Consider the following 12,217-nt stretch of genomic DNA (forward strand, 5'->3'; position numbering starts at 1 on the left):
CACTCCAGCCGGAATCCAGCCTGACCAGCATCCATGAGGCTGCCATAAACTTGAAGAATGGTCTGGAAATATGAAGATCCTTCCAAATGGCATCACATAGTGAAAAAAGTAAAACAAGCAAAGCCAAAGAGCACAGGACTGGCTTACTGTTTTGTGAGCTGATCACAAAAAGAGAACTTGAATATATTTTACTCATACTGGAAGGAGTGAGTGCATAGCCAAACATGGTGTTCAGTCAAGAAGAACGCATCTTACATTAATTCCGTCCCTTGACTTTTTATCTTGTCTTTTTTTTTTGTTAAAAGGAATCTTTAAAATTTTACGAATAAACCTGCCAGTCTTTTCCTCTAGAAGTTCATGCTTTTAAAAAATGTTGTTATAAGCTTCTACTTCCTGAATTTCAATAAACATTCACCAGTATTTTCTTCTATTTTATGTTCATATTTGTAATAATGGAAAGTATATTATATATACCAGTTGTCCTCATGCATCGGTGTCTGTCATCACCTGGAGGCGTTTGTTAACTGTCACTTCTACAGCCTACCTCTAGGCAGTCTTAGGTGGGGCCCAGAAATCAGTATTTTTAAAATGTTCCCCAGATGATTCCGATGCAGGTGATTGTGCAAAACTTGGATAAAACACTTGGAGTGCAATTCATTTCATGAACTGTTTCTCTCTGGAATTACTTGTCATAATACTAGAAAAATAAAGACTTGTGAAAGGTAATTGAATCAATCGCAGAATTTGGACAAACCTACTGGGTTCTAGTAATAATCAGTCAAGAAATCAATTAAATATTAAAATATGATGTGTCAGTTACACACAAGTATGTGGGGACATCAGAAGGAAAAGATAGTCTTGTTCTGTAGGGAAAATATAATTTCTAACATTTATAAAGTAGCCAATCTACTTCAGGTACATCTATAAAGCTCTTGTCTTTGCAAGTTTTTTTTTTTCACATTTTAACTGGGGATGGGATGAAGTGAAGTGGACTTTTCTCTTAAATCTGATTCCTGTATGGCTTTGTGCAATTTACATATTCTGAGTTTCCTGAACTGGTAGGGCTAGGAGCCTTCAGGTACAGATAATCTTATGAAACAATTTTTTAAAAAGACAAAATTTTAGTCCTTAGACCTAGGACAGCAATTCTGTCTACACTATGTTTTTCATTCAATACTTGCACCCTGGTCCAACTTCCAAAACAGACTCATGTCTGACTCCTGTGGAGGTGTCCTGTGACTGAAAACAGAAGGGGCTGTTTTACCAAGAATTCTGCAACACACTGTGGCCCAAGCAATCCTAGGACAGTTCCCATCTGTGTTAAGTGTCATTATAAAGCATAGAGGGAGAAGCTTTAGAAGACGTGTTAGGGGTTCAACCCACTGGGGACTCCAGGAAATTTAGTGGGGACTGGCACTCAAGGACTCCAGCGCACCAGCAGCAGTGGGGGCCAGCAGAGAGCAAAGGACTCAGCATAAGAGGCAGCAGGCTTGGCAGGACCCAGGGGAGCCCTGGGTGGGGCTCAACAGCAGAGGCCTGGCTTGGAAGCCCCCACCTCACTGCCTATTGGCCTTGTTCCTGAGCACTGGTCGAGTCATGCCAGGGCCCTCCCCCAAGTAGCTGATGTTCTGCAGTGGGTCGGGGTTCTGTATGCCTAGGTGGGAACGACAGCCCACCCGGCACAGCTCAGTCACCACACTGCTTCCCCACAGCAGCTCTGAGGACAAATGTTTTCCCCACGAAAAGATCGAGTCTTAAGCAGATGTATCTGTAATAATTGCCAGTTTTATTCCTCTGGCTAAGACATCCAGAGGTAATTTGAGGTTTACACTTTTTAATAGTTCTTTCATCAAGAGTTTAGTTGCCCCCATTGCCCTTATAAGCTGGTTGCAAATTATTTCACTCTTACTTATAAAAAAAAACTTTTAATTTTTTTGTGTGTGTGACGTGTTCATTTAAAAATACATATATAAGCAAAAAGAAAAAAACTCATACCACACAGAAATAAACAGTTAAATTTTTGATATATGTATGCACACGCACGCACACACACACACAATTTGAGATTTTTATCCTACATATGTGAGTTGATACTAAATATGCTGCTTTGTAACCTGTTACGTTTTACTTTACAATATGGAATGAACATATTTTCATGCATATGTGTGAAACTTCCCAATTGAAAAATAGACCTGGAGAATGTGTCAAAAATACAAAATCCAGATGCTGGTAACAAGGAAACTACCTAAAACCCAAACTCCACCAAATGATTAAAAATAAAACGGAAGTCAAAGATACATCAGAAAATCGCTAACAGAAAGAAAGCAGGGGCCAGATTTTAATATCAGACAAAAACAAAGAATTCAAGGCCTAAAGCACACAGGATAAGGACGGCTGCGTGAATGTCTTTGCTTCCAATGCATCATCACAAACTTGTTTCTTACTCTTCTTATCTCTTCCCTAAGCCTTTCCAACTCATCTACTCCTCTTATCATTTCTTCAGGGTCCAAATGCCTAACCGGAGTGTCCTCTTTATATCCCTGGCCAGGTTGAGTCAGCCCTCCTCTGAGGTTTCCTTCTGCTTCCTGGCTTACAGGAGCTGGAGGGTTTCTTTCCGCCTCCCGCGGTACATCTGCCAAAGGGCGGTCTTCCTCGGCCTTTGGCAAGGTCTGTGCTTTTCCTTCATTTTCTTCACAAGACTTTTGCATGTTGAGTATTTTTCTATTATTTTCTTTTTGAATAAGTTAATCCTAGAAAAGAAGGAAACAAAACGACTAGATGCCAGGCAAGTAGACCAGCGGCCAGAATACGGGTTTCCATAGAGACTGGCCTTTTCTCATTCAGGGCCCTAATTGTCATATAAAGTTTTCCAACTAGAGGAGGCTAGATCCTCAGGCTCAGAACTCCCCTGGCTCCGCCCCTTCCTTCCCCTCCCTGCCGTCCCCCTCCCGCTCCAGCTCCATCTTCTCTCCTCCCGCTCCAGCCCACCATTTCCCAGCAGGCCCTGCTACAGGCCTCTCCTAGCACCGAAACGGGAGCAGCGCGGAAGCAATTAACCCCTCCCTCGCCTCCGGTCTCTAATACTCCCGCCCTTTTGGGCTTTCCCAAGCCATCCCAACCTCCTGCCTCTCACCTGAGACCCACTGGTCCAGTCTCTGGCCTCCCCTCCCCCTTCCACGTCTCTCCCGCTTCCCCCGGCCCTCGCCCCCGCCCCCGCCCCATTTCCGCTGCAGACTCTGCCCAGGCCTCTGGCGCTTCCATCTGGATGGGGGAGAGGCTGCAGCGACCAGGGATGGGCTTTGGTGTCATCCACACTCCCACCCCCACCCCCAGGGACCTGAGGCAATTGCACCTTTACACTGACCTGCAGGGATCCAGGGGATTTTCCTCCCTCTTCCCTCGCTCGATTTGGGTCGCTCCAAAAGACCACGAGTCCTGCAGACCGACAGGAGTGCTCGGTGAGGTCAGTACCTGAATCACGGGTCCCTTTCAAGATTCTAGGCCTTACTCGTTTAAAGTTTCCCCACGTCCTCATCCTCTCCCTCCTTTTAAGGTAACCCCGCCCTCCCTCCCCAGTGCCTACCGGTTCCCTTCAAGCAGGGAGTGGGAGACTCGAGTTTTATTTCCAGATTGTTTCTATGTCTCTCTCTCGGGACCCTCAATTGGCTATCCTTCTCCCCCTCCACCCCCACCCACTCTCAAACAGCCCCAAATTCCCTTCACAAAAATGGGAGTGTGGCGGAACCGTAGTGTTGGGAAAGCAGTGCCGGCCTCGTTTGATTTTTGCTCTCCGACTCCTAGACCCCAGGGTCCCGAAAGCAGCGCCCACCTTTATACTGACCTGAAAGGATCCGGGGCACTTTTCTCCTTCCCCAGCAATAAGGAGCTGCTACAGGGAAACAGGCCCTGGACTATAAGGACTTCTGCACACGTCGACTCCTGGTCACGTGAGGATCGCGTCATCAATGAGCTCGAGTCCCCGGTTACCCCTCCCATTTAACACTGCAGCCCGCCCCTTGCATTCCCTCCACTTGATACTGTCAATCTTTTTTTGTCTTTGCCAATCAGAGACAATAGAGCTGTTACCTTCTTCCTGCAGCTTCTATTCGTCTTTCTCGGGTTACCAGGGAGGATCAGGCCCTTGGGGTAAATCGACCATCTATCTCTCCTTCTTTGAGGAATCATCTGCTTCTAGTGTCTCCTGGTTCCAGTTCGCCCACCTCCCCTCCTCCCCCAAGATCCTACAGTCCACCATTTCCCTTGGAGTCCTGTCTAGCATTAAAATGGGCGAAGGTGCTAGATGGGGGCGGGAGGGTGGCTAGAAAAGAATCGAGGAGTGGGGATGTGAGATTTCTTTTTTTTACTAGTTTTCTTTAATCGTTTTCTGTTTGGTTTAATCTTTTCAGCAATCAGCATACTTTAAAAAATAATATTAAAAAGAGGCCACATAAACAATGTTTGACACAGTATGGAGGACAAATGATTTATATCAGTTTTTAAAACTTTGAAAAAGTTTTCTAATGGCTGCAAATGAAATGACAATTTTCACAAGCTATTGATATGTTAGAAAAAGTTTTTTTTAATCGTATTAAAACAGTGCCATTAAAAAGTGACTCCAAATTAATCTGTGGAAAGAGGCCCAGGTTTCTCTTATTAGCAATTTCATATACTTATAAACTCAAGTTATCAAGTGTTAGATGTCTGACCTTTTCCTGATGACTGCTGCTTGGCTTCCACTTGAGTTTCAGATGGAGGCTTTGGACAGACCTCCTCTTCTCATGTCCTCTGTAGGATCTGGTGCCTTGCTAATCAGAGGAGTCTATAGAAAAGCCTCCTTTCTGTGGAGTCAACTTTATTTTGGAACTCAAAAAATACCTTGGAAAATAACTCTCATAGACTCTTGAAGCACTCAGAAAGGAGAGAGTTCCCTATATCTCACCATTTGGTGTGTGGCTTATTAGCAGGTGAAATTTTCATTCATTCATGCCATTCTTGGGATGTTCTGGTACCATTCACTTTGTTCCGTTAAAAAGGAGAACTACCGACATGCATAACTGTTATGATCAAAAAGCAGAGAAAACATCATTGCTGTCAAAATATTGTTTAAAAGAGGAAACAGCTGGAGAATCAGGGGAAGGAGGCAGAAAAGGGTCTCTTATCTAGGAAGGTCACGGTGAGATGCGGGCAGCCAGCAACAGAGTCCGGCATGGAGAAGAAAGGGTTGGAAAAAGGAAATATTTTTGCTGGCTTAATATTTTATGATTTATATTTAAACATGAAGAATTTATTCTACAGTTGAGGGATACATTTTCTATTATTTGAGGGAGAGTTTTTAATATAAATATAGTCACTGAGTTATAAAGATGTAATCATTAACTATTTCCATTCTTTCAGATGTTATATTTAATGGGGGACAACTCTGATATTTTAGAAATTATTATCATATAGCAAAATTGACCCTTTTAGGATGTACAGTTCTACAGAATTTATTTAAGAAATGTATAGACTTGTGTAACTACCATCATAATCAAGCTACAAATCAATTACCTCCCCCACCAAAACTCCCTCATGCTACCTCTTTGTAATCATACCTTCCCTCTTTCCCTGAACTTCCCTGAACTCTGGCCACCACTGATTTATTCCCAAGTCTTATAGTTTTGTCTTTTTCAGAATGTTATATAAGTGACATCTATAATATGTCACATTTAGAGACAAGCTTCGTTCACTCAGCATAATGCCCTGGATGTTCATTTAAGCTGTTTCACACATCAGTAACTCATTCTTTTCTTTTTTCTGAGTAGTATTCTGTTATGAGGATGTTCCAGTTTATTTGTTCATTCACCCTCAGAAGGATGTCTCTGTTGTCTGTGTTGTTCCCAGTTATGAGGAATAATGAAAAGCGCTGCTATAAACATTTGTATGCAGGTTTAGGCCCCTGTTGCTTCAAACCTAACTATTAGGGTAACCACTTCTCTGACCTGTCTGCCTTCAGCTCCTCCCTCTCCCTCTTCAGTTTTTCTGGCACATTACCATCAAATTAAACTTCATTCCTCCTTATTTTCAATTTGTCATTCTCCTGCTCGAAGGCCCTGGATGGCAACCTCACCATCTTCAAAGTAAATCTGACTTTCTGCATCGTTCCATTCAGCATTGATCAGAACTGAGCCACACTTCTCATCTACTTCTCTGCCCCGTCCAAAAAGAACTCTCATTCACTGTGCCCCCAAGTATGCCTTCTCTCTGTTTGTCCTTGCATGCCATTTGCTTCCTCCTGATTACCCTCCTCTCTCTCCTAGATCCTAGTCCTGCTCATTCTTAGGGACCTAACCTTCATCACCCAGCCTCTGAAGACACCCCAGATGGAGGTGATCTCTCCCTCCCCTGTTGATGCTGCCTGTTGGGTCTGCCTCCCTCATATGGCCCTTAGCAAAGCTTGCCTTGTACCTTTCCCCTTTCCTGTGTGTTGGGTGGGGGTCATCTAACCAGACAGACGGTCAGGTGTGTGTTGGGGATGGGGAGTGGGGGTCAGGCTCCAGCTCTCATGCTGCTTGAGTGGCTCTTGTTATTTTAAACGGTGCATATCCCAGAAATCTCAGAGATTCAGGCCCTGTATGTCAGTTGGCTCACAGACGAACATTTCTGCTTGCACAAAAATTGGAGCAGAAGTTACATTGTCCCCTCCTCTGCTTATTCTACTTACATATAGTCAGAACAACCCTAACACCATTTTTATGGAGCTATTGCCAGAGGCTATTGCCCGGTTTTCCTAAATTCTCATAAGAGAGAGATCATTCAGCTCAGTGGTGTACCCCTGACAAAGAGCCAGATGGTACAGGCCCTCCCCTTCATCCTTGTCTCTGAGCAATTTCAGTGCATCCATATAGCATTAGCTGCCTTTGAAAATATGGTAATCACAGTAGCTTTTAAATGGAAGATTTTTGAAGACAATGGCATTATAGTAAATTAAAAGCTATTTTTCAAAAGGAGTGAAAAGTGTGCATGTATTAATTTTAACAATGAAGACTTGAGTTCTGAAAAGTAGACATCCTGAGCCTCCAACCCAATCAATATTCTGGTTTTGCACATCAGGAGGGCACTAGGGTTAGCTCCAAAGCCCAAAGTCTTCCAGGTGGTGTGAGGGAAGGAGAAAAGAGCTCCTATACAAGACCAAGATATCCAGAATATTGTTTTATACATTCCCATTAGAAGTCATGTCCCTAGTTTGGCGTTCTGAGGCTCTATGTTCAGCAACTCCTTTTGCATATTTCTTACTGCTGTTTCAAAGTTCATCCACAGAAGAGCTTGAGATGGCCGTTTGTCTCCCTCCCTTCTCTAGTGCTCTATGGCTTGAAAACATCCCTCCCAGCGTGGCAAAATCTGCTCAGGTCCAAAGGTTTGGCTGCATAGCTTAGACTCAAGCAGCTGCCATCTGAGATGATTTGCCCCTTTAGAGTGCAAGCAGACCTGATACATTTCATCACTTTGCTCAACTGAGCTTAGTCCACTGACGTTCTGATGGGAGTGGTGCACACAAAGCCCAGGCTGATTTCCACTTAGATTGTGTGTATCTGCTTCAGAAAGTAAACTTTACCATCCCTTCTGTCACCGTGTTCCCTAACATTTGGAAATTTGGCATGGATAAATTTCAAAAGATCCGCAGACCCTTCAAAATAGCCTCTGGCCACATCCAAGCAAATTAACTGATCTTGGAGCACAACTTCTCATCTCTTCTGGATAATTCTTCCCACTTCCTGAACTCATAGTTAAATGCTGCTCATATTGTGGATTATTGTGGCAAAGGGTTTCTAGTTATCTAGGGCATAAATGCTTATGAATTGCTGTGAACCTGATATGCTATGTAATAACCATTGCCATTTCAAATATCCCCATGGTGTCTATGTTGGCCACAGTAATAGTAATCCATGAGTTGGTCTGCTTAGACTTCTAATATGTGACAAAATGCTCAAGATCCACCTCAGCTAGATTCTGCAGATGGCTTTGCTTAAGCCTTGAGGTTCACATCTACGTAGAGCATCTTACTGGGTTGCAAGAGGAGGCATACTTCGTCTGTACTACAGCTTGAACCAGGCAACTGTTTCTTGTGGCAAAAGCTGAGTTGTTGGGGAGAGAGTGCTGTTGCTGATGGCTTGATGCTTTTAGAAATTAAATTAATAATGATGTCCTCTTGATTCTGCCTTAGTTATCTGTGCTATGTTATCCTTTAGACACTCTATTTATCCATCCTAAGACTTTAACCCTGTTTTGTTGACTTTCTACTTTGTATCCCTCACTTATCTGTAAGTGCCCTAAGGACAAAAACCTTATCTGGTTCAACTTTGTAACCACTCCAATGTTGAAAGGTAAAGTTGGTGAAAACAGTTTGAATTTTCATTAATATGGGAATGGTTAAATGAACTTTCCATACCATGGAAATTGTGCAGCTGTAAAAAAGGAAATAATGTACATATAGTGACATCAAATTATATTGAAGTTGTATTTTTGTGTGAAGAGAGGGGCAGAACAGTATTAGAGAAGAGCAGTATTTACAGAATACTCTTCCACATATATATATGTGATGCATACATATATATGCATGCAGCCAGTTTATTAAGTAGTTCTATTTTCTGGTATAAACATGGAATAACTTAATTTTTTCCAGTAATTGATGTCAACTGTGGCCTGTGAAATCTTCCCTTTCTCACTGAATAATGAATTCATTTGATGACATTTCAATTTGTTTCCTCAACTACTCAATCACTTTCATTCATTAAGAAAGTTTTATTTGGGTTTCTTGAAGCTCAGTCTGGTTTTTTTTTAAACTTTTTGTTTTAAAATAATTTTAGTTCTAAAGAAGTGTTTTAAAAATATTACAAAGCATTCTGTACACCCTACACCCAGCTTTGCCTAATAATTATGATACATTTATAAAAACAAAAAATTTACATTTGTGCAATACTGTTAACTAAATTACAGACTCTATTCAGATTTCTCCAGGTTTTCACTACTGTCCTTTTCCTGTTCCAGGATTCAATCCAGGATACAATGCATTTAATTAACATGTCTCTTTACTCTATGACAGTTTCTCAGTCTTTCCTTGTCTTCTATGACCTGGACACTTTTAAAGAGTGTAGTATTTTGTAGAATTTTCCTCACTTTGGGTTTTCCTATGTTTTCTTATAATTTCATTGGGGTTATTGATTTGGGGAAAGAATACCACAGAGGTGAAGTGCCCCTTTCATCACAATGTCAAGGTTATGTAATATCAACATGACATGATCACTGGGGATGTTAACTATGATCATTTGGTTGAGGTGATGTCTTCTGGGTTTTTTCCACTTACAAAGTTACTATTTTTCTCTGTTTGTATTCTATTTGTTAGAAGCAAGTTATTAAGTCTAGCCCATATTAAGGAGGAAGGGACAAAACACCAAACAACTCAGTCAAAAAATGGGCAGAAGACCTAAACAGACATCTCTCCAAAGAAGGCATCCAGATGGCCAACAGGCACATGAAAAATTATGCTCAACATCGCTAATTATTAGAGAAATGCAAATCAAAACTACAATAATGTGTCACCTCTCACACCAATCAGAATGGCCATCGTCAAAATTCCACAAATAATAAATGCTGGAGAAGATGTGGAGAAAAGGGAACCCTCCTACACTGTTGGTGGGGATGTAAATTGGTGCAGCCACTATGGAGAACAGTAGGGAGGTTCCTTAAAAAATGAAAAAAAGAGTTACCATTACCATATGATCCGTCAATCCCACTCCTGGGCATTTATCTGGAAAAGATAAAAACTCTAATTCGAAAAGATACATGCACCCTGATGTTCATAGTAGCAGTGTTTACAATAGCCAAGACATGGAAGTAACCTAAATGTCTATTAACAGATGACTGGGTAAAGGAGATGTGATACACACACACACACACACACACACACACACACACATATACACACACACATATATACACACACACAAGCACACACACATATACACACACATGCATGCACACAATGGAATATTACTCAGCCATAAAAGAGAATGAAATAATGCCATCTGTAGCAACATGGATGGACCTAGAGATTATCATACTAAGTGAAGTAAGTCAGACAGAGAAAGACATGATATCACTGATATGTGAAATCTTTAAAAATGGCACAAGCAAACTTATTTACAAAAGAGAAACCGATTCACAGACATAGAAAACGAACTTATGGTTACCAGAGGGGAAAGTAGGGGGAGGAATAAATACGGGTCTGGGACTTGCAGATACTAACTGCTACATATAAAATAGGTAAATAACAAGGTCCTACTTTTTAGCACAGGGAACTATATTAAATATTTGTAATAACTTATAATGGTAAAGTATATGAAAAGGAATATGTATATATATGTATATATATATATATGTGTGTGTGTGTGTGTGTAACTGAATCAAAATATAGTTACACCATAAACTAACAGTTGATTATAAATCAACTATACTTCAATAAAAAAAAGAGGAAGGGAATTAAAACTCTACCTCCTGGAAGGAGAACTATCAATGAATTTGTGGATATATGTTTGAAAACAACCACAGTAATTAAGAAATTTGGGGTCAGATAATTTGAGGCTATGCAAATATTCTGTGGATTTTGCCTGCAACAATTATTACTGTGACATTCTGATGGTAATTTTTATATCCCTCATTTTCTTCTGCATTTAGTATTTCAAATTATTACGTAAGAAAGATTTTCCCCTTCCCCCATTTATTTATTGATACTATTATTTCTATCGGTATGACTCATGGATTTGGGGTTATGATACAATAAAATCATCTGGGTTTTTGTCCAAATTTTCCAGCCTTGGCAATTGAGAGCTCTTTCAGGTTGGCATATCCTTACCCTTTTTCTGCTTCCTTGCTTTCTGATACTACATGATGTTCCAGATTCATCTTGTATTATCCTTTTCCCAGTCCAATAATCAGCCATTTCTCTGAGAAGTCTTGGTTACTTTTACTGGATAATCAGTCATATTCAGTGATTAAGATCTGAGCGCAGAGTATTTTGGTTGCCACTAGGGTGTCTTGGCTTCTCAGACTTCTCAGCTGATAGAGCAGAGAGATACAGGTATGTATACTAAACTGTATATACACATACCTACATTTATTTATCGTGTATCTGTAACTGTTTCCTTCCCTGAACATACTTGACTTGTTGATTGCTTTATTGTTTTTCACGACGCACTGAGGCATAAGTTGCTCCACAGGTTCATAGAATTAAATTTGGGCTCCCTTTCAGATACAGTATTTGAGGTCATTGTTCCACATTTGTTTTGACCCCAAGAGGACTCTACATAGCTGTCTCTTTCCCTAATTCTCTAGTAAACTAGCTGGCCTAACATTTAGCTTCTATCTCTAATGAATCTACTGACCTCTTAATTGTTTTTCACCACAACCTCCATTTTTTATAACACCTTTAGCCTTCAACTTCTTCACACTGTATGACAAATGAAGTCAGTTCCTTTGGAAAAGATTTGGGAAAAATCTCTAATACCAGGATCTGGAGCTAAAGATGGTGACAGTGGCACAATTCTCTCTAAGTGACGCTGCTGCTTTAGAAGCTGTGCACTTGACTCAGGATGGGCAGTACCTTCAGGTCATCTTGGCTTGCCTCTCCCAGGAGATTGAGTCCCCAATATTCTTAGTACATTGTGCTGGAGGTAGAACCTCCTGATGAATGGGGGCTGCGCAGAAGGGAGCCCCCACCTTTCAGCTCCACTCACCCGGAACTTATCCTGAATGACAATTAACTCAAGGTGAGATGAGAAGTTCTGTCTCTTCTGGGAAGACACTGTGACCCTCCAGATGTGAGCTGTGGGGAGAAGGAGATCTGTAGTTTTGGCTTCACCCTTCTGGAATGGAGTTTCCATTATGCTGAGTTGGGAGTGGGAAGGGAAGGAGAGAATCGGTTCAACTATCACAGATTCTCATTGTTTTTATTGTTATGGTAGATTTTCTTAAAGAAATGTTTCTTCATTTGCTGCATGCCCTTAGGACTATTTCCAAAGAATTTAAATGGTTGTATTTTAAGAAAATAATTTTAACAATTTCACTGGGGAAGGGATCCTCAGAGTTCCTCATACTGCCTTGCCATAAGTGGAAAATCAACCATAGTTATTTTTAATTTCCTGTCTGACAGTGTCAAGATCTGTGTCATTTCCCCTATTCTCTT

General features: G+C 41.2%; 1 protein-coding gene across 1 annotated transcript; it reads right to left on the bottom strand.

Moving 5' to 3' along the window:
• Positions 1 to 1,765: 1,765 nt before the first annotated feature.
• On the bottom strand, positions 1,766 to 3,961 carry TCEAL8 (transcription elongation factor A like 8). The gene is made up of 3 exons (XM_006215203.4): positions 3,842 to 3,961; positions 3,365 to 3,435; positions 1,766 to 2,750 (listed from the first exon to the last, which is right to left on the bottom strand). The coding sequence occupies exon 3, from the start codon at positions 2,706 to 2,708 to the stop codon at positions 2,364 to 2,366; it is 345 nt and encodes a 114-aa protein (XP_006215265.2). The 5' UTR covers positions 2,709 to 2,750; positions 3,365 to 3,435; positions 3,842 to 3,961; the 3' UTR covers positions 1,766 to 2,363.
• Positions 3,962 to 12,217: the final 8,256 nt, after the last annotated feature.

This window comes from Vicugna pacos, chromosome X (assembly GCF_048564905.1).
Source record: "Vicugna pacos chromosome X, VicPac4, whole genome shotgun sequence".
NCBI lineage: Eukaryota > Metazoa > Chordata > Mammalia > Artiodactyla > Camelidae > Vicugna > Vicugna pacos.